At 47.6% G+C, this 26,405-nt stretch overlaps 3 protein-coding genes and 1 long non-coding RNA gene across 4 annotated transcripts; 2 read left to right on the top strand and 2 right to left on the bottom strand.

The window, feature by feature from the left end:
* Positions 1-2,020: 2,020 nt before the first annotated feature.
* On the bottom strand, positions 2,021-3,646 carry Tmem239 (transmembrane protein 239). The gene is made up of 2 exons (XM_034496460.2): positions 3,442-3,646; positions 2,021-3,308 (listed from the first exon to the last, which is right to left on the bottom strand). The coding sequence occupies exon 2, from the start codon at positions 3,292-3,294 to the stop codon at positions 2,839-2,841; it is 456 nt and encodes a 151-aa protein (XP_034352351.1). The 5' UTR covers positions 3,295-3,308; positions 3,442-3,646; the 3' UTR covers positions 2,021-2,838.
* Positions 3,647-3,758: 112 nt separating this feature from the next.
* Positions 3,759-4,461, bottom strand: C2H20orf141 (chromosome 2 C20orf141 homolog). Its single transcript, XM_034496464.2, has 2 exons — positions 4,304-4,461; positions 3,759-4,220 (listed from the first exon to the last, which is right to left on the bottom strand). Exons 1-2 carry the CDS (start codon positions 4,459-4,461, stop codon positions 3,983-3,985), a joined length of 396 nt encoding a protein of 131 aa, XP_034352355.1. The 3' UTR covers positions 3,759-3,982.
* Positions 4,462-4,747: 286 nt separating this feature from the next.
* On the top strand, positions 4,748-7,962 carry LOC143441426 (uncharacterized). The gene is made up of 3 exons (XR_013108808.1): positions 4,748-5,032; positions 6,854-7,047; positions 7,855-7,962. It is a non-coding gene; the product is annotated as an uncharacterized LOC143441426 (long non-coding RNA).
* A 3,713-nt stretch (positions 7,963-11,675) lies between these two features.
* On the top strand, positions 11,676-18,514 carry Cpxm1 (carboxypeptidase X, M14 family member 1). The gene is made up of 14 exons (XM_034496675.2): positions 11,676-11,904; positions 12,777-12,938; positions 13,052-13,161; positions 13,287-13,426; positions 13,530-13,617; positions 14,170-14,320; positions 14,417-14,505; positions 14,806-14,929; positions 15,011-15,207; positions 15,294-15,473; positions 15,558-15,855; positions 16,029-16,168; positions 17,943-18,045; positions 18,144-18,514. Exons 1-14 carry the CDS (start codon positions 11,757-11,759, stop codon positions 18,380-18,382), a joined length of 2,169 nt encoding a protein of 722 aa, XP_034352566.1. The 5' UTR covers positions 11,676-11,756; the 3' UTR covers positions 18,383-18,514.
* The last annotated feature ends 7,891 nt before the right edge of the window (positions 18,515-26,405 follow it).

Raw genomic sequence — 26,405 nt, 5'->3', positions numbered from 1 at the left:
TTAACTGTTGAGACATTTCAGCAGTCCCACAGAGTCTGTAGAGTTGAAAAGCTAAGAGATGCCGAGACTGAACTAACCACATGTCAAAGAGCAATGCCCTCGAGGACCTCTGTGAGAATTGATTTGAGTTTCTGGGTTATAGAATATAAGAACCTCTAATTTGGTAAGGACTGCCTGTCTGCACTCCTGTCTCACTGCATCACCCCACCCACAGCAGCAGGTCAGGAGGGCAGGATGTATATTTTGATTGGAGGAGAGGTGAAAAGACCTTTTTTGTTCTCACCTACATTGACATTGTGTCCCCTGAATATGGTCTTGATTAATATTAATACCTCCTCTCCTCTTAATTATAATGGCCCAAGGTCTCTGGAGTGATGTCCCTGGCCAGTGATACATGGTCCAGGCTAGGCCTCTTAGTCTCTATTCCCACCACAGACAACTCTGAAGTCTCAGCGATCTAGACATCTAGACTCTTTGACTTAACACACCGCTAGGCCTGGGCTTCCTCTCTAACAGGAGCCATAGGATTTTCATTTAAGTTGTATTTTCTCCTGTCCATGTGATTTTCTCTTTACTAGCTGTTTGGGACACAAACAGCCTGGCCTTGGCACTGGTGAGTGCTTATCCTGCTCCTGATTAAAACAAACAAACAAACAAACAAACAAACAAACACACTCTCTCTCTCTCTCTCTCTCTCTCTCTCTCTCTCTGTGTGTGTGTGTGTGTGTGTGTGTGTGTGTGTATTGTGTTGTGGCATTAGGAGCTAGTTCAGGCACTTCACCTTGCAAGCCAGATGCCCCAAAGCAAGTGTCTATGTCTTTGTTATATCCAGGTTGAAAATGAAATTCAGAAAGACTTATCAGGGCTAGTAATGTAGCTCGGTTGGTAGAGTGCTTGCCTAAGATGCAGGAAATCTTGAGTTTGGTCACTGGCACCAAATAAACCAGGCATGGGAGCACATCCTGGTAAACCTAGCCCTTGGGAGGTAGAGGCAAGAGGATCAGAAGTTCAAGGTCATTCCCAACTACATAGTGAGTTTAGGGACAGTCTGAACTACATGAGGTGGGGGGGGGGGCAGGCAGATAGGCAGAGAGGTGAGGAATAGATCATTCATGGAGCAAGAATGTGATAGTCCTGGAATTACATCATTGGTAACCACTGCTGTAAAAGCAATGCTTCACCATCCCCATGTCTAGCCTTGACACACGGCCACATTGCAGGGGGAGCTACAAAGAGAAGGACTGGCTTGGGGTTTTAGGCACCGAAGCTATCTACCAGTATGAAGATGTCTTCCAGTAAAACAGAGTTCTAAAACCGTGGCAGGTTTTGGCCAAAATGAACTATGACTCAAGGTGCATGAGTGTTTTTTTCTGCCTAGAGCTTCAGAAGCAATGATTTTCAGGTTAGATATAACCTTAGATAGATCTGGGAAGCAGCAGGGATTGGGTCGAGGTCAGGAGTGAATGGAGACTGAAATCTGAGCCCCAGCTGTGGGCAGATTGTCTAACATGTCTGCCACCTTACTTGGTAACTGACACTCACAGCTTTGTGTGGACGGCTCAGCAGATAGGTAAACGGCCAAACTCCAGGAAAGTGTGGGTGGAAGCAGCCTGCTGAATCCATTCTGGAAATCCCTGAGCTGGTATTCCCACTCACACAGCTTTGCACGCATCGCCCGGCACCAGGCTCCAGCTTCAAGCATTGCACAACTCATGGACTTCAGTATCTGCCTAGCCTGAGGCCGTGGGACACACAGCCTTTCACATTTCATCACACCGTCCATATGTGTCAATTTTTTTTTAGGACTGGGATTCCATACGTGACAGTTTCTGTGGAAGCCTAGCTTCTGAATCAAAAGGCCTTTTGAGCTTATATAGTGTTTTTGGAGTCCAAAACATCTTAACTGCTGTTTGGTCCTAAATTACTTTTCATAAAACCAGGCATGATGGCACAAGTTTTAATCCCAGGACTCTGGACATAGAGACAACAGGATTAGAAATTCAAAGTCTTCCTCAGCTAAATTGTTCAAAGCCATCCTGGACTTCATGAGACCCCATTTCAAAACAACAACAACAAAAGCAAGGTATTTTGCAAATAGATACTGACTTTTGATCAAAACAACTCCATGAAAACATTGGGGTTCACTTAACACCAAGGCTCAAAAGTAATGAATTGGCCAAGATATGGGTGACTGAAATAGGACTTTGATTTTTTGTAACAGGCCTGGGGGCTCTTAAAAAAAAATAAGAGTGTGTAGGTGGAGTGCATAAATAAGCTTTATGCACAAAGCCTTGGGTCCAGTCTACACACACACACACACACACACACACACACACACACACACACACACACTCACTACCATGATTGGCCTCTTTGGCCTTTTTCCCACTCCTGGGAGGTGAGTGAGGTGAGATCCCTAGGTATCTTTCTGACAGTAAGACCCATTCCAGAGTGTGTGCTCCTCCTGGAAGTAGAAAGAGAGGATCCGAGAGAAATCCAGACACGTCCGGGGTGTGTAGGTGGAAACGCTCAGGAAGCCTGAAGCTGGGAGGGCTGAGGTGATGTGACAAAAAGATTCTGCCAGGAAGACCACGTGACGTTACCACATCCATACGGGTGCTCTCAGTGGTTTGTCCAAGCTCTTGCTCCTGGCTAAACTGTCTGTCCTGTTCCTGACACCAATGTGGGTTTAAGGTAGATGCCCAGAAGCCAGACCCCACTTGTGTTTGTGACTGGAGGTCGGAGGTCTGTTGAAGTTCCACTGTCCCCCCCTCCCCATGGGGCTTAGGCCCTAGGCCAGGGCTCAACAGACACAGGCAGTAAGATGGCGTTGCCCTTCTATTGGTCCAAGTCCTGAGCATAGCCTGGGTGAGTCATGGAGGTGAGGAGGCCCACGAGGCTTAGCAGTGTGGAGAAGAGTAGCAGGAAGGAGGCAGCAAAGAGCAGAGCAGGCAGGGCACTGAGGACAAGCAGCAGAATAGCTGGCAGCAGGTGGCTCCACATCACAGCCACCACGGGCCATAGGGAGCTCAGCAGGTGGGAGCCCGTGGTGAAGAGTGCATGACATAGCATCAGTGCCAGCAGCAGGTAGAGTGTCCCCTCCAGACCCCATAACATACGCTGTAGTGGTTGCCGCCAGCTTGAAGTATTCCACCACTGGGTCCAGCTCCGAGGTATGTGGCATACCCACCAGCGTACCCAGTCCTGACGGATGACCCAGGCTGACCAGGGCACTGCCCGCTGGGGCCCCTCGCCAGCCCCGATGATATCCGTCTCCACTCGTGGCTGCTGCATCACGGCTGGTGCACCTGTGGACAGGGCCAGGCCAGCTGCAGGAGCAGCCCTGGAGATGTCCAGGACCTCTGGATAGGTAGGCATGCAGGGTTCAGGAGGATACCAGCATGGGCAGGATTGGGCTTTGAACTAGGGCCTAGCACTTACCTTGGGGCAGAGCCACCTAAGTCATGGTGTTTCCTGTTGTGCCTAGGCTGGCCTGGCAGCTAGGTCCCAGTCTTACCCTCCCTCACCCCACCGTCCCCAAAGGAGTGCATTATGACCCGGGCTTGGGTGGGGCCCAGGCAAGAGAGGAGCTGTTGCATAGTGTGAGAGTCAATTATGTCCTTTACTTAATGGCCCTCCAGGCTGGCAGGACAGCTCAGCAAGCCTTACGGATACCATTCTCCTTGCTTGTAGGAAGCCTTCCCCATACCTGTCCCTCCTTGATGGCTGCCTCCAACTTCATGGCTGGAGTTGGTTGCTGTAACTACTCTTTTCTCTGCCTTCTCTTAATGCCCTAACCCTCAGACCCAGTTGTCAAATGTCCATATCATAGAACTAGAAGGCCCTGAGGTTCAAGCTGAATATTATGGAATATTCTATCCTTACCACACAACCTTACCCTCATGTAGCTCAGGATGGAGAAGAAATCTGAGAGCAGATTGGATGGTGTATTTTTAGAAGGCATTCCTCTTTAGGAGGGCCCTCAGGCCCAAGGATGGATACAGAAAGCTAGGCCCAGCATGGCTAAGGGTATACCAGGGCCTCCCAAGATCAGGCCCAGGCCCAGGAACAGCAGGAGCAGTGCATCCTGGAGGCTGAGCAGTCTTGAGACTGTCCCTACTGGGGAGAGGGGAGCTGCTTGCTGTCCTGGACCTTCACCAGCCCCCTGGCTCTGACCCATTGGGAGAAGTCTGTGTCGTTGCAGGTTGCAACCTGTGGACCTGTGGAGAGAGAAGATGGCAGCTTGAGGCAATTGCTCACTTGTCCCCGTGCTTGGGACACCTATCTGACAAGTGGCACTTACCCATGGAGCAGGTCAAAAACAAGGAAGCTGGTCAGCAACAGGAGCAGCAGGGTTAGGCCAGCCGTTGAGAAGACTGTTCGAATTGTCACTCCTAGTGCCCCCAACCCTAGGATACTGTCCAGGAGCTGGGCCTGGCTGAAGTCCCAGGGGACACACATGGCTCACTAACCCTACTCAATTCCTCTTCAGTATCCAGACCCCTGGGAGGGAGTAGGATGGATCTAGAGGAGCTTTGGGCATGGGTAAGCAGAGCTGGGTCCTGGGGGTTATTAGGAAGACCTAGTGCTAGGAGATTAGGGATCAGGGAAGGGAGGAGGGCCTTGGCATACACTCACTGAGTGAGGAACTAGCCTCTTTGGGGATCTCCCTCCCCCAACTCCCACCCCACATCTTAACCAACCCTCCTCACCTCCTCCCACTTGGGTCAACCATTCTAGATTTGGACACCCTGGGGGCATTGTGACCTATTATCAGGGAAGAACAACAGTTTGTCTTGCCTCATAAGCACTGGTGGCCTGGGTGGGGCTTAGCTAGCAAATCAGTGTTTCTGAGAACTAAGACTCATCCACTTGCCTTGGCTAATAATTCTCTGCACCAGGGACTTCCCACCGGTTCTGCGATGTCAGGAAAGCATGCTAAAACAACAGCTGCTTGGACTTCTGCATCTTCCAGAATGTTCTCCAGGCTACACATCTAAGATGTCGTTCAGGCATTCTTCCCTGAGAGTGGGTGAGGCCTGTGGGGTTTTGATGGTAGTGGGAAAATCAAGTTTGCAACTTTGGGATGCAGAATAGACTTTTCTAGAATACAACCTAGCCATGGGGCAGGGGTGAGGAGGGGCAAGAGGATCCTATTTGGATGTTTTAAGCACTGCAGTTTTGAGAGGTATTATGGTTTCAGCAATGGGACAGAGAGCTGGGCATGGTGGCTTATGCTTTAATTTCAGTGCTCAGAGGCTGAGACAGAAATGTTGTGAGTTTAAGGCCAAACTGGACTATATAACAGGATGCTGCCCAGGAAATTGAAAAACAAAACAAAGAAAAAAAAAAGAGGTCTTGAACCTAAGAGTCTTACAACATCATGACTTCAAGTTGTTTTGAAATAGGGTTTCTTCATGTATTCCAGGCTAACCTTGAAATCAAGGTTCTTCGTGTAACTTGATGATTCCCCATCTCATTCTCCCGAGTGCTAAGATTGCAGGCAGGCACCACTATGCCTCACATAAGATCCAAATGGAAAGTGAAGACCACTACTAAAGAATGAAATTAAGGAATGATCATGGAATAAGTGGATTGGTCACCATTACCGATTATAATTATTCAACGAGAATAAACTTATTCCCACTGAATCAATGGTTGGGGGGTGGTGGCTACAGAGCTGCTAAATACATGGTTTGGTGACAAAAGACAGGAGTAGAAATGACATAAATTTAAATATTACTCATACCTTGAAGGAAAACTGAAGGGGTTGGAGCTGGGGAGACACTGGCAATATAGCGCCCAGGAAAAGGAGAGGTTGAGAGAAAATGGTGGAAAGAGCATTAAGCTGCCTCCCAGGACACCCCACCCAGGATACCCCACCCGGGACACCCCACCCAAAGATCCCCGGCAGGTGGTCTTGACATGTTTGGTGCTGATGGACTTGACAGACCTTAGAGCCAGAGTCATTTGCTCTTCATGTCACTCACCACTTCATGGCTCTTCCACTGGCTTTTGTTTCTTGGGACTTGTGTTTCTGACATAAATTTGCCTACAGGGACACAGGCTATAGTAGAGGATCCCGTTTTTTGTCTAAGTCCCAATTGTCTTTGTAAATGAGAAAATTAACATTCAGGTTTAAAATTGCCAGTTCCACTAGTCTGCTCATTTCTGGTGCAGCCACAAGATTGTATCCTTGGACTATGGAATTAAGAGTCAGGTCCTGACTGATCTACAGAGACAAAACAGTCCACACGTGCAAGGGGTCGGGAGCAGGGTGTGTGACTAAAGACGTAGTGAGAGCAAGGCGCTCTGCATAATCTGCAGGAGAGTTCTACTGAGGGTTTTCTCAGGCTATTCTTCATTCAGCAATCATTTCTGATGTGATCCCCATGTGTCAGGTCTCCAGCCTCTGTTGCGTTCTAACTCCTAGGGCAGACCATGGACTTTTAGACCAATGTTCTGAAAGCCTGAGGTTCTCAGAAGTTAAAAAAAAAAAAAAAAAAAAGAAAGGAGGTTGGCTCTTACTGGGCTCTCTAAGGATCTAGTTTCTAAGTCCTTGAGATATTATATTCAATATAAGCATCTCTGTTTACACAGAAGTCTTAGACCCTATCAATAGTCTATGTCAACAATATGATTTTTGTTGGGGACTTAGACCAGAAACTAGGCTTACCTTGGATTCTAGAAGGTTTACTCAACCAACATGGACAGTCAGCTATACTTGTGTGACTGATCTTCCAATAAAATTCTGGACACTGGGCATGCAGTGAATTTCTCTCACAGCACTTGGTACACGCTGTCATATATACTGCTGGAAGAATAAGTACTGCCTACCTGATTCCATTTTCAGATGAACAACTGGAAGCTCACACCCAGTCCTGTACTCTGCCTGCTGTCCATTATTCTATTGTTGGTTTTAGTCTGCCTGCAACCTTTCTTGGTCATAAGCCACGACCATTAGTATAACCACTTCTGTGAATTGTGATGAACCAACCATTGAGCAAGAGCAGCCTTGGCATCTGAAGAGGATTCACTGAAACAGTGGTAATTCATTAAATATGATGGAATCACGAGTTGAGAAGAAGGATAGGAGGGAGAGAGATTCCCAGATGGCTACTTAGTCACCCATAGCTTGGAAATGAAGCAACTCCATGATCAGCTAGTGGAGGTCAAAGCTATCAGTAGAATCTGTTGATGGCAGAGCTAATCCTGGGGGAATTGTTTAGGAATATGTCCAGAAAGTAGGATAATAAACAAACCTCCAAGAAACTAGAAAAAGCTCACAAAAATAAAGAAAGAATGCTTGAAAGTTGGTTTTGGAAATTTCAAATACAAAATAATACTGCAAAACGTTTTTTTCTGGTATAGTGAACTTCAGTGATGTTATTCAGGGGATTAGAGCTTCAAGCTCCCCACTTCTGGGGACCTGGAATGGAAACTGTGACAGGAGATGCTAAGAATGTTGGGAGTTAACCAGGCAGCAAACACTAGCTGATATGAGACTCCCAACACATATGCAGCAGAGGACTGCCTTCTCTGGCCCCAATGAGAGAAGATGCACCTAACCCTCAAGAAACTTGAGGCCCCAGGGAGTGGGGAGGTCTGGTGGTGTGGGGATTGGAGGGGGTGGGACATCATCTTGGAGAATAGGGGGAGTTGCGGGGGAGAAGGTATGGGATAAAGAACAGTCAGAGGACAGACCAGGAGGGGTATAAAGACTGGACTGTAAAAGAAGATTAAAGAATAAAAAAAAAATTAAAAAGGAATGTTGGGGGCTGAGTTTAGAGAGGAACTCTCCAGCAGTCAAGAGCCTCTCTCTTCCTTTCTTGTTCTTCCTGGTGGGTGGTCTAGGGCTTCTCACTCCACGGAGGCCATGTGAACCATAAGCGCCACCAGTAGCCGAACTGAGCTTGACAAGTGAGCTTGGAAACGGCAGCCCCAGCATCAAGAGTGAAGGAGTGTTAAAGTCACAGGTTCCGCCTGTTCCTCCTCCTGCAGCCCCCAAATACCCTGTAGGACCCTTGGATGCCTGCTTCACTACCTTTTAAAAACAACTTAAATTTACTTTCTGTGTATGGGTGTTTTGTCTGCATGTCAGTGTACCATGGAATGCCGGGTACCCACAGAGATCAGAAGAAAGATTGACAGCTTTCTCAAGGTGGCAGGTCAGATCCACAACAGACACATTATGGGCAAGAACATGGAAGGCCATGCCAGTGAGCATCCTGTTCAGCTCTAACATGACCTTGTCCACAACCTTGACAGTGCCAGTGGATGCAGGGATAATGTTCTGGGCAGCCCCACAACTATCACACCACACTTTCCCAGAAGGGTTGTCCATGATGTTTTGAATGGTGGTGATGTCATGTACTGTGATGTCTTAGTTGTCATGGATGACTTAGGCTGGGTTGAGGGTTAGCAGTTGGTGGTGCAGGAAGCATTGCTGACAATCTTGAGTGAGTGTGGTACTTCTTATGGTTCATTCCCATCTCAAACATGGGGGCATTATCAGAAGGGGCAGAGGTGATGACTTTTGCCCCAACCCTTTAGGTGGACCCTGGCCTTCTCCATCATGATGAAAACACCAGGTGACTCCACAATATACTTGGCACCAGCATCACCTCATTTGGTGATGGCAAGCTCCTGCTCCTGGAAGATGGAGACTGTCTTCCCATTGGTGACAAATTTCCTGTTCTCAGCTTTGACTATGCCAAAGAGCTTGCCATGGGTGGAATCATACTGGAACATGTAGACCATGTAGTTGAGGTCATTGAGGCGACAATATCCACTTTTACCAGTGTTAAAGCAGCCCTAGTGACCAGGTGCCCACAGAGCCTAAATCACGAAACTTAATAAACTGGATGTGGTAGTCCACACACAGCTGTAATTCCAGCACTCTTTAGGCAGAATCAGAAAGCTCAGCAGTCCAAGGTCATCCCTAGTACATAGACATCAGTCTGGGAGTGTTTGTTTGAAAGAAAATGACTACCATAGGTCATAGGGGGTGGCATTATTAGGAGATGTGGCCTTGTTGGAATAGGTTGTCTTTGTAGTAGGAGGTATGTCACTAGGAGGCAGTATTGAGGTCTCCCATGCTCAAGCCACGGCCAGTGTAGCAGTCTCTTCCTGATGTCTGAAGATCCAGATGTAGAATTTTCAGGTCCCTCTCCAACGCCATTTCTGGGTGTGTGCCTCCATGCTCCTGCCTGATGACAGTGGACTAAACCTCTGAACTGTAAGACAGCCCCAAATGTTTTCCTTTATAAGACTTGACATGTTCATCATGTCTCTTCACAGCAGTAAAAGCCTGACTAAGGCACTGGGCTATATAGAATCCATAGACTCCTACCAGTTCATAGTGTGTGTGAAGTTAGAATTACTGGTGCTTCCTGCATAGAAAAAGATCACACACCTATAAGCAAAAAGGCGACAGGGAATCAGAATTTTACTTATTCATCATATTCTTTAATGTTTCATCTTGAGAGTGAGGCTTGCTGTCCTGTTCATGCCGTCTTTGAGCTCTTCTTGATCCCAGCCTGTTCCTCATCTAAGAGCTGCTTTGGACCAGTGCCCCACCCGTCCAACAAGGTTGGTCCCTGAAACATATACTTGCCCTGTGATATTCAAAGATCCTCCATGTGGCTCTTGGTGATAGAGACCAGGTAGGTGACTGGATATAAACTTGCTGTCATATCTCTGGAGTCATGGTCTTTTGATCTCTTGCCTTTGTGTCCCCAAGTACCAAGTGGCCGAGGCCAGAAGCAATAGCCTAGCAAGACATGGGTGTCAGAAGATGCCAAGGGGCTCGGGGACTGAGAGGGGCATGAAAGCTCTTGAGAGGGAGTCTAGAAGGAGGGATTAGGGGCTGAGTCTGAGATGTTCTGTTGTTGGTACTTCTGTCTTCTCTCCTCAGTCTTTGAGCTCTCTGAGACTTGGCTGAGTGTGGGGTTTCTGCTGGGAGCCCAGAAGCCCTCTACCTGTTCAGATAGTGGCCTGCAAACCAAGGAAGCAGGCTACCATCTTGCCTATATGCCTTGGGCCTGTGTTCAGAAAGTCTATGCTTTAAAACATATCCTGTTAGCTTTTATTGCCAACTTGACACATCAGAGAGGAAAACCCCAGGAACCAGAGATGAGCTCAGCCTAAGCAGGATCGTCTTGAATGCTAATCAGTGTATGAGGAGCCTCGCCCACTGTGGGCAGCACCATTCCCTGGACAGTGGTTCTGACCTATATAACAAAGTTAACTAAGCAGGGGCCTGATAGCCCCAGGAGGCTTTCGTCTGGTTTCTGCTTCAAGTTCCTGCCTGAGTTCTGCCTCAACTTCCCTGACTGAACCTGTAATCAGAAATAAATTCTTGCTTTCCCTAAGTTGCTTTTTGTCAGAGTATTTTATCATGGCAACCAAAAAGAGAGTAGTGGCCCTTAAATTTCTCTATGCCTCTCTGGTGAGCTAGGCCTAGCCCTGCTGCTTAGGTGGGAGCACCAAGACGGGACTTGGTCATGTGTGGGTCCTCTGTGATCACTCCCTTCAGAGTTCTCTGACCCTCCTCCTGGAGAGCCACAGTTGGACCAGATGGCAGGGCTTACTCCCTTGGTCCCTACAGGAGGTAGCCTCAGTTTAGGAACCCCACACCTGGCCCCTGCATCTCCACCAGACCTTGGTTCTGTTTCTGCTGACGGAAAGGTGCCCACTTGAGGTTATTCAGTTCATTTACATAGACCATAGCCCTAAACCTTTTACTCAGGGGTCCCAGCCACCTGTGGGCAACACTTCTTGGGGGACTGCAGCGAAGGCAGAGAAAGCACCAGTGGCTCAGGCCGTTCTTTTGGGCAGGTGATTCTGATGTGGGGGGAACCTAGAGAGGTCCTGGGGAAGACAAGTTCAGACTCCTGGGGGAAGATGAGAGGAAGAAGGGAGGAGGTGGAGCAGGGAGAGCAGAAATCACATTAAGATTTGGCCTCAAGGTTCTTGACGCCAGCCCTCCGGTTATCAGCTCTGGCTGCCTTTGGAGTTATGTAACCCCAAAACGTGGCAGCCCAGGGAGAGAAAAAGAGAGGAGGCGGGACTGAGGAGGAAGCGCCGCCTCTCTTTGCGCCCATGGATTGTCTTGGATTTAATGGAGAACCCCTCACCCCTACCCCACAACCCTGACCCTCCACCCCCACTGCTTTCCTGCTGTCTTTCCGCGTTGCCCTCCCCACCCCAGCAAGGCACCCGAGGTTCTGGATGGATTTTCCTCTCAGATTGTAGTTTCCTCTCCAAAGTTCCCAGCTTTGTTACCTTGGCCACGTCAACGAGGCCCACTCCAAGCTTCAGTTTACCAGCCTGTAAAACTGAAGTTTGACTAAAATTCAGGCCACGTGCAGAGCGCCTTGCATAGGTGCCTGCAGTGGGATGGGCGCGCGCAGTCGAACGGAATGTGCGGTGGCTTTGTAGACTGTGCAGAGCCGGGCACCGGTGAGGCTGCGACACTGGGTCTCTAGGCCACCAGCTCGCCGCCCCCAGGGGTCCTAGCGGCTCACCAGAGTCAGTCGCCCCGGGGCGACCTCGCGGCTCTCGGCAGCCCGCCCTCCCCTCTCCTAGGACGTCGGATTCCGGCGAGTGGCTGTGGGCGGGCCGGAGGCTGCAGAGGGGCGTGGGGCGGCGGAGGGCGGGCGGGCAGGAAGGGGCGGGGGGCTCCGCAGACGCCCGCAGGAAGAAGAGAACCCACCAAGAACCTCGGCACAGCGCGCCCGCCGACCCTTCCCGCTATGTGGGGTCTCTTGCTCGCTGTGACCGCCTTTGCGCCTTCCGTCGGTCTGGGGCTGGGGGCGCCCAGCGCCCCAGTGCCGGGCCTGGCGCCGGGCTCAACCTTGGCCCCACATAGCAGCGTTGCACAGCCATCCACAAAGGCAAATGGTGAGCTCTGGGTCCCATCGTCGGCTGCTGGGCAGGTCAGACCCACTCCCCCAGGCTGGGTCCTCCAGCTTGTCCTTGAACAGGGACACATACAGCCCTGTGCAATGGCTGCTGACTCAGCAGCTTCATTCTGCTCAGATCTAGTCAGCAGTCTTAGGGCAGGCCCAGCGGGATGCTGGCTGCCCCAACTCCAGCCTCCCTTCTTCATAAGTAAAGAAACTGAGGGCAGAATCTGGAAAGGTGAAGAAACACCGGACTAAAAGCGGCAGAGTAAGCCTATGCAGGGTGGTGTTTAAGGCCAAGGACTGGAGGGGAGAAGACAGGGAGGCGAGGCTGCGTGGAGAAAAGGATCACTGTCCCCTGATGGGCACAGGCAGACTGTCTGGCCTCCAGGCTTCTTCTTCAGAGTTGGGAGCTTTGAGGCCAGCAGGTAGGCCAAGCACGGACTTCAGGACAAGATCCGAGGCCTAGTCTGAAGATCAGCAAGGCTGGGAGGTTGATGGGGTTAGGTACAAAATTAGAGGCGGGAGGTGGTGTTGCCAAAGAAGAAGGACCAGGGCAAATCCTGGAGGTTAAAAATCAACTTCAGATCTTCAGAGTGACCAGTCTCTAATGGCTCGACATTGCTCTCCCCTGGGTCAGAGAGTCAGAGGGGACGCTGACCAGAGATGTAATCGTGTTAAGAAGGAAGAACCGAAGATGTGAGTAAAAGAGGCAGGTGGGGTTAGGTAACAGGCCTTGCACGCCATGCCAGGATGACAGTAATTGTTGTAGGTGTCCCATAGGCTCAAATGCCTTCTTGGGCTAGCAGACCTTTCTGTCTGGGCTTCATGACATTCTCTCCTCTGGTACATTGCCTCCTGATACCCTAGAGACCTCAGAACAGCATGTCCGGCTGCGAGTTGTCAAGAAGAAAAAGATCATTGTCAAGAAGCGAAAGAAGCTAAGGCAGCCTGGTCCTCTGGTAACTGCCAGGCCTTTGGTGACCACTCTCCCAGCAAAGAACCTCACTCTCCCTGAGAAACAAGAACCAGGTATTGCCTTTCCAGGGGCCCCACCTAGCCTATGAGCAAGCTTAGGCTCGGTTCTTCAGCCTCTCTGGTTACCCTCTATCTAATCCTGTCTCACTGTTCTATCCTTACCACAGGCTGTCCACCTCTAGGCCTGGAGTCCTTGAGGGTTTCAGATAGCCAGCTGGAGGCCTCCAGCAGCCAGTCCTTTGGACTTGGAGCACACCGAGGACGGCTTAATATTCAGGTCGGCAGCCCTTGCTCAGCCAGATCTGAGGAATAGGGAAGCACGGCCTTAGGACCGGCTCCTCCCCCCAGCCCCTCTTCTCTGTGATCCATCTGAGCTTGAGCGCCATGACCTTGTGTCCACAGTCAGGTCTGGAGGATGGTGACCTGTATGATGGGGCTTGGTGCGCCGAGCAACAAGACACCGAGCCTTGGCTTCAGGTGGATGCTAAGAATCCTGTCCGCTTCTCGGGAGTTGTTACGCAGGGCAGAAACTCTGTGTGGAGGTGAGGCAGGCTAACACTTAGCCTGGAAGTTGTTAGTGGCCGGATGTGGAAGTGCCACAGTGTCTCTGCTGGCACACTAATGTTTCTCTATCTCTGTGGCCAGGTATGACTGGGTCACATCATTCAAGGTCCAGTTCAGCAATGACAGTCAGACCTGGTGGAAGAGTAGGAACAGAACCGGCGAGGACATGGTGAGTGGCCCCATAGTGATTGGGACCAGTTCATTAGGGGAAGAATCCCCTGCAAATACCAACCAGATACACACATAGACTCCAGGAGAAAGCGGGAGCCTTTTACAGTGCTAAGGCTCAAATCCAGGACTGTGCATTCACAGGGAAGTTATTTACCAAGCACGATCTCCTTTGGGATAGCCCATTAATTCTACCATGGGGTAGGTGCTACATCTTCTTAATGGAACACCCCTCCTGACCATGAGCCTTGGGATTAATTACTTCTTGCCTGTTCATGGCTCTGGTTTTCCATCTCATGGATCTCCTTTGTACAAGACTCCAGAATGGGTATGTTGTTTTAATGAACCGAAACCACGCCAGAAAACACAGCTGCTCAAGGTTGCCCCCTGGCAGGAGCTGTGGAAATGGGGGTCCATGTTTCACGGAGTGCATGTCTCCAGCTGCACCCACCAGGGAGGGTTGGCTTGAGAGTATGACAGCCTTGATTCCATTCCTGGATCTTGAGCCAGCATCAGGTCTGAGCAGCTTCAGCAAGGCATTCCGTGTCCCCAGGTATTTCCTGCCAATTCAGACTCAGAGACCCCAGTCTTGAATCTTCTGCCAGAGCCTCAGGTGGCTAGATTCATTCGCCTGCTGCCTCAGACCTGGTTCCAGGGAGGTGCGCCTTGCCTCCGGGCAGAGATCCTGGCCTGTCCAGTCTCAGGTGGGCAGCTGGGCAAAGGCTGTATGGGCAGGGCCTGATGTCAGGGGCATCCTTTACTAGAAACTAACCTTTTATCTGGAACTCACTTCCCACCAGATCCTAATGACCTGTTCCCTGAGGCCCATACACTAGGATCTTCTGACTCTCTGGACTTCCGGCACCATAATTACAAAGCTATGAGGAAGGTCAGATCCAACTCCTGTGACCCTGGAAGGAGGCCTGCCTGTCCTCTTCCCACCAGGGCAAACTGGCTATGACTACCCATGAGTCCCCTTGTCTCTGTGACCCCCTTTCTCCTACTTCTTTCAGTTTCAATTACCCTTGTCATGACACCACGCCTTTTCTGTGCACGCCCCCCCCCCCCTACCTTTTCTGGATCATATTGTGTTGCTCCCATCTGTGTGGACCACCACTGACTCTGTAAGTCTTTCCATGGTTATGCATGGTCTCTGTGTAACTCCCTCGTGCTCCTCTCTGCATCCCAGCTGATGAAACAGGTGAATGAACAGTGCCCCAACATCACCCGCATCTACAGCATCGGGAAGAGCCACCAGGGTCTGAAGCTGTATGTGATGGAAATGTCAGACCATCCTGGGGAGCATGAGCTGGGTACTGCTTCATGGCATGGGAAGAGGTGGGCACAGGGCAGACTCTGGTGTGAGCTAACTCTAAGCTTCCATATGTTTCCAGGAGAGCCCGAGGTCCGATATGTGGCTGGTATGCATGGGAACGAGGCCCTGGGGCGGGAGCTGCTTCTGCTTTTGATGCAGTTCTTATGTCATGAGTTTCTGCGAGGGGACCCACGAGTGACTCGGCTTCTCACTGAAACACGAATTCATCTTCTACCCTCCATGAATCCTGATGGCTATGAGACTGCCTACCACAGGGTAGGCCACCTGGCATGATGGCCTTCCTGTCTCTTCTGTATGGTACCCAGAGCCTGCTTGACTTGAACAAGGCTCTTTCTTGGCAGGGCTCTGAGCTGGTGGGCTGGGCAGAGGGCCGCTGGACCCACCAGGGCATTGACCTTAACCACAATTTTGCTGACCTCAACACACAACTGTGGTATGCAGAGGATGATGGACTGGTACCCCACACTGTCCCCAACCATCACCTGCCACTGCCTACCTACTATACATTGCCCAATGCCACTGTGAGTATTCTGGGGCAGTAGTGGAAGGCCACCTAAGGCCCCCTTGTCTCTGTGTGCAGACCATCTTCTCTTCCCCTTGTCTAGGTGGCTCCTGAAACGTGGGCAGTGATCAAATGGATGAAACGCATTCCATTTGTGCTGAGTGCCAACCTCCATGGGGGTGAGCTTGTGGTGTCCTATCCTTTCGACATGACTCGGACCCCGTGGGCTGCTCGTGAACTCACTCCCACACCAGATGATGCTGTCTTCCGCTGGCTCAGCACTGTCTATGCTGCCACAAATCGGGCCATGCAGGACACCGATCGCCGGCCTTGTCATAGCCAGGACTTCTCCTTGCATGGCAACGTCATCAATGGAGCCGACTGGCACACAGTTCCTGGGAGTATGTCCCCGAGAGTGGAATTAGTCCTGTCTCCATAGCCACCTATCCCATAATAGTCTTTTGTTATGTACAGTACTTACTGTCAATCCCTACCCTGAGTGTCTCTCAAGAGCACTGGGAAAGTAGGGCCCCTGTCTACCCACTTAATACTCCAGTGTCTTTGGTATCCCCAGGCATGAACGACTTCAGCTACCTACACACCAATTGCTTTGAGGTCACGGTGGAGCTGTCCTGTGACAAGTTCCCTCATGAGAAGGAGCTACCTCAGGAGTGGGAAAACAACAAAGATGCTCTTCTCACCTACCTGGAGCAGGTGGGGTCTAAGTCCCACTTCCTAGCCTCCCTGGATTACTCCTGGCCAGACTAGGAGTTGTACCTTAAAGAACTGGAGAACCAGCTCTCTTAACTGGCATCAGATTTCCACGACGTTGTGGGCCACGTGTGACATCAGATTGGAATGATCTAGGACAGGAAGTGCAATTTGCAAGTAGGGTAGTTTCATGAGCCAATGGAACTAGAAGCAACTTGAGGCTAAGGGGTGATTCCCTAGAATTGTCACAAGCCTGTCATTGTCGGGATAGTGTTTCTCAGAAAAGACATTAGTCAGATGGGAAAACTGCCTTGGCACAGAATGTTACATTCCTCAGGGACTGAGGTCCCTATGAGTGGTTCTATAATAATTGCATCCATGGCTTCTACAAAAGACATCTCCCTGGGGTGAGATGGATCAGGAGGTAAAGTCCCTGCTAAACAGGCTAACACCCGAAGTCCAGTCTCTGGAATACATGTCATGGGAGGAGAGAGCTCACTGTTACATGCGCTCTGACCTCCACACACTTGCCATGGCATGTGTGTACCCACATACAAACACAGGCACACACAAAACAAATGCATGTACAAACTTTTTTTTTTTTTTAAAGAGGATTGACATTCAGATCCCAGCACCCATGTAAGAAGCCGAGCATCCCATAAATCCCTGGAACCCGAGCTCGGAGTTGGGTAGACAAGAATCACTGAGCTTTACTGCCTCTCAGCCTAGTGAAGTGTGAGCCACGCCCAAGGATAGACCTTGCCTCACAGAAATGGGGTATCTTGAGCATCTTTTGGCCTTCAGACATACATGCGTGGGTGAGTGTGTGCCCGAGCATGTGTGTGTGTGTGTGTGTGACACACACAAGCACACAGAAGCCTAGTAACAGTAGCACCACACTATAGAAAACCCAAAGATCAGACCTAAGTTCCCAATTAGGAGATAATTTTAATACAAAAATGTGTCATCTAGGAGTGTGCTAGCCTGCCACCTTACCAGGTTTTACAAGGCAACAGCCAGAAAGTTATCCAAGTCACTCTTATGTAAAGGAAAGGCATCTTTAAATTTTTTGTTGTTTGTTTTTTGCTTTTAAGACAAACGTCTCACCATGTCGCCAAGACTAGTCTCAAACTTGAAATCTTACATCCACCTCAAGGTTTTGATAAACTTTTCTACAGACTGAGGTGGCCTCCACCTGTAATTCCAGAACTTGGGAAGTGGAAGCAAGAGAATCAGGCTCAGGAATAGCCTGGACTACATATGGAGAGTTTGCCTTAAAACAAAAATTTTCAAACATTAGGCAGAGCTCAGGGAATCCGGCAGGAGAGGGGCAGGAAGGACTGTAGGAGCCAGAGGGGTCAAGGACACCACAAGAAACACAACAAACCTGGGCTGCTAGGGCCTCACAGAAACCAAACCGACAATCAGGGAGCCTGAAGGGTCTGAACTAGGCCCTCTGCATATATACTATGGTTGTGTAGCTTGGTGTTCTTGTGAAAATCCTAACAGTAGAAGCAAGGGCTGTCTCTGAAAGTTTTGCCTGCTTTGGGTACCCTACCCTCATATTGGGTTGTTTCCTGTAACCTTAATATGAAAGGGGGTGGGTGCCTAGTCTTACTGCAACTTGATAAGCCGTGTTTGATATCCCTGGAATGCTTGCCCCTTTCTGAAGGAAAAGAGGAGGAATGAGTGGGCGTGGGAGGAACTGCAGTCAGGATGTAAAATATGAGTGAAGAATAAACTAAAGAAAACAATTTAAATCTCCTTTGCTATCCAGGTGCGCATGGGCATTTCCGGAGTGGTCCGGGACAAAGACACAGAGCTCGGGATTGCGGATGCTGTTATTGCAGTGGAGGGCATTAACCACGATGTCACTACAGGTATGTGTGTGACAGAGAGAGGAGCTGGGGGCCTTTCGACTTGTTAGAAATTGGAGATCCTTGAACCCAGCCTGACCTCACCCTTTTCCTCTTCTCAGCTTGGGGCGGAGATTACTGGCGGCTGCTGACACCTGGGGACTATGTGGTGACAGCCAGTGCTGAGGGTTACCATACAGTTAAAAAACACTGTCGGGTCACCTTTGAAGAGGGTCCTGTTCCCTGCAATTTCCTGCTCACCAAGACTCCCAAACAGAGGCTTCGAGAACTGTTGGCAGTAAGAGCGAAGTTGCCCCCAGACCTTCGGAGGAAGCTGGAGCAGCTGAGGGGACAGAAGTAACATCTTCAGCTGAAGAGAGCCACATCCTTGGACAGGCTGGACCTGTCCAGAACTGAGGAAGGAGGGGGAAGAGGGAGGGACGGGATAGAAGAAGAGGCGCTCTGGCTCATTAAAGCTTTCCGGTGCCTGCTATTCCTCTTGAGTTCCTATTCTCTGTACACTTGGACACACTAGGGTGTTATGTACAAAGAAGGTTGTACCTGAGTCCTTGTGCCTGAGCCTTGGCGGAGCAACTCACTTCTGCCTGTGATTTTCTGTCAAGGGTGTGATTGCATTCTGTAGGCATCTGCTTGGTGCCAGTGTGCAAGCAATGCCTGTACTCAGCCCTCTGGGGCTCCCAGTTAGGGAAGACAGGTTAACACACTGAGAGGCATACTAGTGTGGAAGGCAGTTTGGTAGTGCAGTTAGGGTAGTTACACACATGGGAAAAATGCAGATTTGCAGGGACTCAAGCAGTCAAGGATGCAGTAAAGGTGGTTTAGGAAATGAGATGAACACAGACCAGGCATAGAATTATAGACAAGGGACTAAGAATAAGTCAAAATCATTTGAATTTACTTCATCAGCTATTCAGAGGGTACCCCCAAAATGATAGGCCTTGATTAGTTTCTTTCCTACTAAAGGAGGGATTATGTGAATCTTTGTCTTGTCAAGGAAACAACCCATTACAATGACTCCAGACTGAAAAACTTAATGTTAGAAATAGTGTATGAAGATATTAAACCACTAGATGAGGACAGAGGAGGGGGAATTTCACCCAGAAAGCAGGAAGTTAATAACCTTTATTTACTGTTGCTCCTATTTTTTGTTTATTTAGCATAGGTAGCATGTGCATGTGGAGATCAGAGGATAACTTATGGGAGTCAGTTCTCTCCTACTATGTGGATCTCAGAAGTCAAGGGTCATCAAGCCTACTATCTGCTGAGCCATCTTGCCTGTCCCTGCTTTGGTGTTTATAAATCTGTATTTGGCTTTGTTGGTGCTGATCTAACTAACTTAGCTGACAAGGACATTTGTAAAATGTAGGTAACGCTCTTAGCCCCTTTACAATTTAGAGTAGCAGAAATCTCTCTCAATTGTGTTTCTCAGTTTGCTCTGTTTGGGGATTCCATTTTTACTTCGCTAGATATAACAGGATTCTTAGTTGCAGAAAATAGAATCTACTCTAGATGGCTTAAGTAAATAGGGATTTGTAAGATGTCTTTGTTTAAACAATTTCCAAGAGAACCAGAGACTAGACTAAAATGATGCAGGCGATGTCAAGAAAAACCAGAGTAATGCCAAGCATGACATAGGAATATCGTACAGGAACCAGTACTTACCATTTGCTTTCTGTTAGCAGGTAAGATACCAGGGACCACATGTTAGAGACGTCTTGTATGTCTGAGAAGAACTGGACACTTCCTCTACTACGATTGTCAGAATATACGCTGTCTCCCATTGCCCAGTTTTATACCCAAGCCTAGGGCCACAGCATCTCTTCAGGAATATCTGGGTAATCTCAGTATTTATGAGTGATCACGGGTAAGAAGTCTGGGAGACTTAGTGTGTGGCTTTCTACTTTTTACAATATAAGAAGTCAAGCTAAAACAAAGTTCAAAATAATGTTAAGTGAGCTTGTTTTGTGTTGGAAACACTTGAGAGGATTTCTGAGTAGGATCATTGTATTGTGCCATTTTAGGGAATTCTGTTTAAAATGAACCAAAGCTAGCTAGGTTCTGGAGAGATATGTCAGCATTTCATTTTCTTGCAGACGACCTAAAGTTGGTTTCCAGTATTTGGGTCACAGCTTACAACCTTCCTTAACTCCATTTCCAAAGTATCTGACACCCTCTCCTGGCCTCCAAGGGCGCTACATGCACACAACGCACATACATTACATGCAGGCAAAACACTCATGTATTTTCTTAAAAACTTTAAATGAGCCAGTAAGCCAGAGGCCCACAGAATGACGCAGACCATTGCTGTTACTCTTGGTTACTCTCCAGAAGTAGATGGTAAGATCCTATTGCTGAATACACCACAAATTTTGGTTATAGGACATGCAGAAATCAATCTGGAACTAAGAAATATCCTCCGTGCTGGTTAGTTTTCATAGTGCGGGAAGCTGCTATGTAGGTCACTGGGGCAGAAAATCAACAGTTTTATGCAATACTGGATTCCAAAAGCTGCAATAATGGCCTGACAGACCAGATGGGCGTTTGTGGCATGACTGTTTGAGGGTAGGCAACCATTTTCTGATTTAAGGCCTGCTCCTCAGGATGGAATCTGTATCTGGTACTATAAACTTGGTCAGAAGCCCTGGCTGGGGAGGCCATAGGTCCTATAGGCTGGCCTACTAGTACTGTTTTGCAAATCGTTGTGTTGAACTGTCTTCTAAATATTGTTTATGTCCCTAGGTCTGTGATGCTCTCAACCTTGGTCAGATAAGCTCCTTTTAGCAGTGGATAGTGGTTACTGCAGAGACTTGTGGCAGTTACACTCATAAACTCCAGTGGCTATGGTTACCTGCACAAGAGCAAGCTAGTCAAAATTCCAGCATGGCAGGACAAGAGGCACAAAAGTCTACCTCTAGCCAAGGAGTGTGTTTGGAGGTCAGAAGACAACTTGAAAAAGTTGGCTTGTGGTAGGTGCCTGACAGCCAGGAAAAGAAAAAACAGGAAACAGCTGGATGACCAGTGTCCTCGGTGTCCACCATTTCACCACAACTCTCTTGCAGTACCTTCCCTCCCACTTCCCTCCCACTTCCCTCCCACTTCCCTTCCAGTCTAGTCATTGTAATATTAAAGCCTAGTAGTTTCAACTCCAATCAGGATGACATACTGTTGTATACAAGAGGCAAAACAAAGAAAAGCCCAAAATATATAAAAGCCTTAACCCTACAGTGTGTAGGGTTCTCATCTTTGAAGAAGAATCTGCTAGAAGGCTAAACTTCAGTACACACAGACACAGACACACACACACACACACACACACACACACACACACACACACACACATACACACACACACACCACTACCACCACCACAACTCAGACACCACTTCCAGAATGCAGGGCCTTGGTGTCCTGTTCTTTTTCCAAGGGTCCCATAATAGTTTCTCTCTTTCCATCATGTTTCAGGTTGTTGAATTATTTGCTAAGTCTCAGGAGCAGTTTTTTGAAGAGATGTTAAGTGAGGACTTTCTAGACATAAAACAAAATTTCACAGGTAAAAGAATTCCAGGGGTTAGGTGCGATCGCAACACCATGCACAGCAAAGGCAGAAGCAGAGGCAGGAGGATCACTGTGAGTTTGAGGTCAACCTGATTTATGTAGCAAATTCCAGGCTAGCTAGTGAGATCCTGTCACCCTGTCTTAAAGGGAGAGGGGCAGGGAGAAAGAAAGAATAAAAGAAAGAGCGAGCTAACCAACAAAACTCAAGAAAGACACACAACTCAGATAATGGGTAAAGATGTAAATGTGTACCTCACTAAAGAAAGACTATCCAATTTCTACTCACAAATACTAATGATATTTTTATAACTAAATTGGCCTTGAAGAATTTTTTTATTGTTTTATGTTTGAATGCATTCTAAATACTTACCATTATACCTACAAGTAAGTGTAGCTCTCACCTCTATCAAAAAGCTGATTTTTGCACTAGTCAGAGATCATTACAGAAGGCCACAACTTGTCAAAACTGACCATGAGTGCCCGACCCCAGTTAATACATTTAACCCAACCCCTACACCTAAGGCTCAAGAAATGCCATGGAAGAGGGGGGTGGAAGACTGTGGGAGCCCGAGGACCGGAACATTTTCTTCAGGATAGTCTTTTCTTTAAAAAAAAGATGAGAAGTATGTGTGTGTGGTGTGTTTCCAGGAGTCTGAATATGATCAAGATACGTTGTAAATGAAATTCTCTAAGAATTAGTACACATCTTGTATTTAAAGAAAGAAGATTCTGACCCACAGTACAGCATGGATAGACCTTGGAAACCAAACACTAAGTGTAATAAGCCAGTTATAAAATGACAACTTCAGGGCCGTGTGATTCCACCCACATGGAGTACACAGAAAGTGAGATTAGTGGTTGCCAGTGTTGGGGAAGAAACAAACTAGGAGTGACTGTCCAGTGGCTGTGTTACTTGATGCAACTCAAAGGAGGGAGAACTTCCTTTGGCTCCTGGTTTGAGAGTGTGGCACAGGCAGCTCCCGTGGGAGGCACAGCTGGAGTGCTTCCTGCCTCACATCTTGGTGGAACAGGAAGCAGAGAGTGAGGTTCTGTAACCTCCTGAAGCAGTGCCATCAACTGGGACTAAGTATTCAAGCACAGGAGCCAGTGGAGGGACATTTCTGTTTAAATCACAGTGTGCACAGAACTTGAATTTCACAAGGTGAAAAGAATTATGAAGATGGATAGTGGAGACAGTTGCACATATTACTACCCCTGACCTGGAATCTTCAAAACGGCTATGGTGAGCTTAGCATGATTAAAAACACCTATAATCTCAGCTAGCCACGGGACTAAGGCAGTATTGCAAGTTCAAAACTGGAAGCTTAGGGAGACCTTACCTCATAAGAAACAAAACAAAACAAAAACAAACAAACAAACAAACAAACAAAAACACTCTGGAAGACCAGGTCATAGCACCTGCCTAGCTTCAATGAGGCACTGGATTAAACCCCACTATTGCCAGAAAGGAAAATCAAGATAAGCTTAGGTTAAGTATGTTTTACCACAATTAATTTTTAAGTGCTTGGCTGTTTTGCTGTGTGTATGTATGTGTTCCGCATAGTGCCCGAAAAGGCCAGAATGGAATTTTTGAGTCAGATCCCCTGGGACTAGAGTTGCAGAGAGTCGTGAGCCACCATGTGGGGTCCTCTGGAAGAGCAGCCAGTGTCCTCAATTGCTGACCCATCTGTCTGCCCCTACAATTAATTTTTAAAAAAATTAACGGTTCTATTTGAGAACAAAGGTTAAGAAAGAAAAAGGAATGATGTGAAAGAGCATGGGAACGCGGTGCACCTGGGAACGCTGTGCATCTGGGAACGCGGTGCCTCTGGAGGTCTCAGTGCAAAGGGGAAGAGTTTTCCTTCCTTTTCCTTCTTTTTATTCTTTTTAAAGACCTATTTTTATTGTTTTAGTGTGTGTGTGTGTGTGTCCCGCGCACACAAACGCATGTGTTATGAATATAGGTGCCGGTGCCTGCGGAGGCTAGAGTCCACAGATTGCCGGAAGCTGGAGTTACAGGCATCTGTGAGCTGCCCAACATGGCTGCTGTGAAACCGTCTCCTCTGGAATTCAGTACTCTTAACTATTGAGCCCCTCTCTGACCCTCACCCTGTCATCCTTCTTTCTTTTTCTTTTTTTTAGATTTGTATATTTTTGTTTTATGTGTATGAATATGGTGATTTGAACAAGAATGACCCCCATAGGCTTATATATTTGAATGCTTGAGCTTTAGTTAGTAGAACTATTCAGAAAGGGCTAGTGGGTGTGGCTTTGTTGAAAGAGGTGTACCACAGGAAGGAGGCTTTGAGGTTTCAAGACTCTAGTTATTCCCTGTCCTATCTCTATCTCTCTCTGTCTCTCTCATCTCTCTGTCTCTCTTCCTCTCTCTTCCCCCCTCTCTTTCTCTCCTCTCTCCCCCCCCCCTCCAATGTGTGGCTCAAGATGTCAGCTCTCAGCCAATCCTGCCTCCATGCCTTTTCTCTGTCATTGTAACAGACAATGACACTGACTGTAACTCTCTGAAACTGTAAGCTCCAAATTAGACACTTTCTTCTATGAGTTGCCTTGGCCATGCTGTTCCATCACAGCAATAGAAAAGTTAACAAGGCGATGGATGTTTTGCATGTGTGTATGTGCATCAGTAGTGTGCTTGCATAGTATCCATAGGTCAGAAGAAGGTATGAAGCTGGAATCATGAATGGTTGTGAGCCACCATGTAGATGATGAGAACCAACCCACATTCTCTGCAAGAGCAACAAGTGCTCTTAACTGGGGAGCCATCTCTGAAGTCTCTCTTTCTTTCTGACAGGGGTGTGTTGTTTGCCCAGAGTGGCCTTTAACCCCTGATCCTCCTGCCTTCACCTCCCAAGTGCTGAGATTATAGGCTTCACCACCACATCTGGCTTTGTATGATTCCTTCTATATGAAATGTTCAGTATAGGCAAATCAATAGACACATTAAACAAATTACTATGCAGTGATGGGTACAACTGGAAAGGAGTCATAGAACAAAAGAAAAAAAAAGTAAGACTTTGCATTAGTTTCAGTGGCTATATATATATATATATATATATGTATATGTATATATATGTATATATATATGTATATGTATATATATATATATATATATATATAGCCTTTCCCAGTTCTAAAACTGAATGTGTTCATAGTGACATATACCTCTACAACTATATTGAAAACCACAGAACTGTATTATTTAAATGAATGAATTGCGCAGTTGTGAATTTAATCTCAAAGCTGTTATAAAAAGTCTACACTGGCAGATGTACAGTGCATAAAATAGAGTTGGTACAACAAAAATGCAGAGGAGATGCCGTGGGAGTGAGCTGGAGAAGGGTGGAGTTCCTGCACACGATCAAAGCTGGACAGATGCAGGTTGAGTGTCATTGCAGTCCCCATGGCAACCACCAAGAAAAGAACTCAAAGGAAACGTAAATGATACAAAAGAAAGTATTATAACACAGGAGGAATTAGAGAAAACGAACAGCGAGGTGGTATGTGCAAATTCACATCAGTTTAAATGAGTGGATCTTATCCTTTAATTACACAGCAGAGACTGACACAGTGAATTAAAAAACCACACTGTGTAGCTGGAGAGATGGCTCAGTAGTTAAGATCAGTGGCTACTCTTGTAAAGGTCTTAGGTTTGGTTCTCAGCATCCACATGGCAGCTCACAACTGTCTGTAACTTTAAGGGAATCCAATGTCCTCTTCTGGCCTTTGTGGGCATACGCATGGTGCACAGACATACATGCAAGCAAAAATGCCCTTACACACAAACACTTTTAAAAACACACTGTGGGAATGATTTTTCTGAGAAATACTGTTTAAAGTTTACAAACCAAGTTTTCACTGAACCTGTAACCAGGCTAATGATGTGGTTTTAGTCACTTAGAGCCCTGTGTTCCTTCTGTTGACAGACTGGGTACTCAGCCTGTTGAGAATTAACTGACCTTTCAGAAAAAACAATGTAATCAATCTTATTATACTTTGGACTTCCAATGTAATTAGCTCCTACAAGTTGCACTAAATGCATGGCTTTGATTTTACTATACTCCCTATTTCTTCGTGACCCATTCATGCCCCTGACTCAGAACAATGCATTCTTACTTAAGATGTGGTGATCAGACCCAAGACCATTTGCTGGAGGCGACTCCTCCCACCAATGTGGAAAGCAGCAAGTGGGTACAGATTGATACCATCTGATTTTGGTTTTCTGCTCAGAGCCAATAGGTTTGGACAAGCTATTTCTCCCTTTAGGAGACTCCTGTAAACATTCCTCATTCTGTTTTTCTTTGGGGTAGGAGGACTGGGTAGTTTTTTTTCACACAGAGTCTTACTCTATAGTTCTGACTGGCATGGAACACTATGTAGACCAGTGTGACCTTGTACTCACATACATCCTCCTGCTTCTGCTTCTAGTGCTGGAATTAAAGGCATGCACCATCACATCTACCTTCATTTCTTTTTGGTGTCATATTTGCCATGCTGTTCAATAAATAGAAAGAATGACTTTGTTTTGAGAGATAGATAGATAGATAGATAGATAGATAGATAGATAGATCAAATCGAATCAGAACTCTTCAGAAAAGAACACTCAGGCCCCCCTCAAATAAATGACACCATTACGCCAGAAGCCTTCCACCTACATGGCACAGAAGCCAGAAAAGTTAATGTAGCATGAGGTAAACCCTAAGCTCACAGTTTTGTCCATTCTGTCTGAGTGAAACTACTTCTAACCTTTTCTAAGTAGAACAAAATTCTAAGGTGGAAGGCGTCTGGCCCAC

The sequence above is a fragment of the Arvicanthis niloticus genome, chromosome 2 (genome assembly GCF_011762505.2).
Source record: "Arvicanthis niloticus isolate mArvNil1 chromosome 2, mArvNil1.pat.X, whole genome shotgun sequence".
Classification (NCBI taxonomy): domain Eukaryota; kingdom Metazoa; phylum Chordata; class Mammalia; order Rodentia; family Muridae; genus Arvicanthis; species Arvicanthis niloticus.
Note: the sequence above shows the minus strand (reverse complement) of the source record. Positions and strands in the feature narration are given on the sequence as shown.

Excerpts from the sequence above, each read along its gene's own strand:
- Cpxm1 (XM_034496675.2), top strand. The coding sequence starts at position 11,757 with ATGTGGGGTCTCTTGCTCGCTGTGACCGCCTTTGCGCCTTCCGTCGGT. Across the intron at positions 11,905-12,776 it reads GCCATCCACAAAGGCAAATG|AGACCTCAGAACAGCATGTC; the intron begins GTGAGCTCTGGG and ends CTGATACCCTAG. Across the intron at positions 14,930-15,010 it reads TCCTGGGGAGCATGAGCTGG|GAGAGCCCGAGGTCCGATAT; the intron begins GTACTGCTTCAT and ends ATATGTTTCCAG.
- C2H20orf141 (XM_034496464.2), bottom strand. The coding sequence starts at position 4,461 with ATGTGTGTCCCCTGGGACTTCAGCCAGGCCCAGCTCCTGGACAGTATC. Across the intron at positions 4,221-4,303 it reads GTTTTTGACCTGCTCCATGG|GTCCACAGGTTGCAACCTGC; the intron begins GTAAGTGCCACT and ends CTCTCTCCACAG.
- Tmem239 (XM_034496460.2), bottom strand. The coding sequence starts at position 3,294 with ATGCAGCAGCCACGAGTGGAGACGGATATCATCGGGGCTGGCGAGGGG.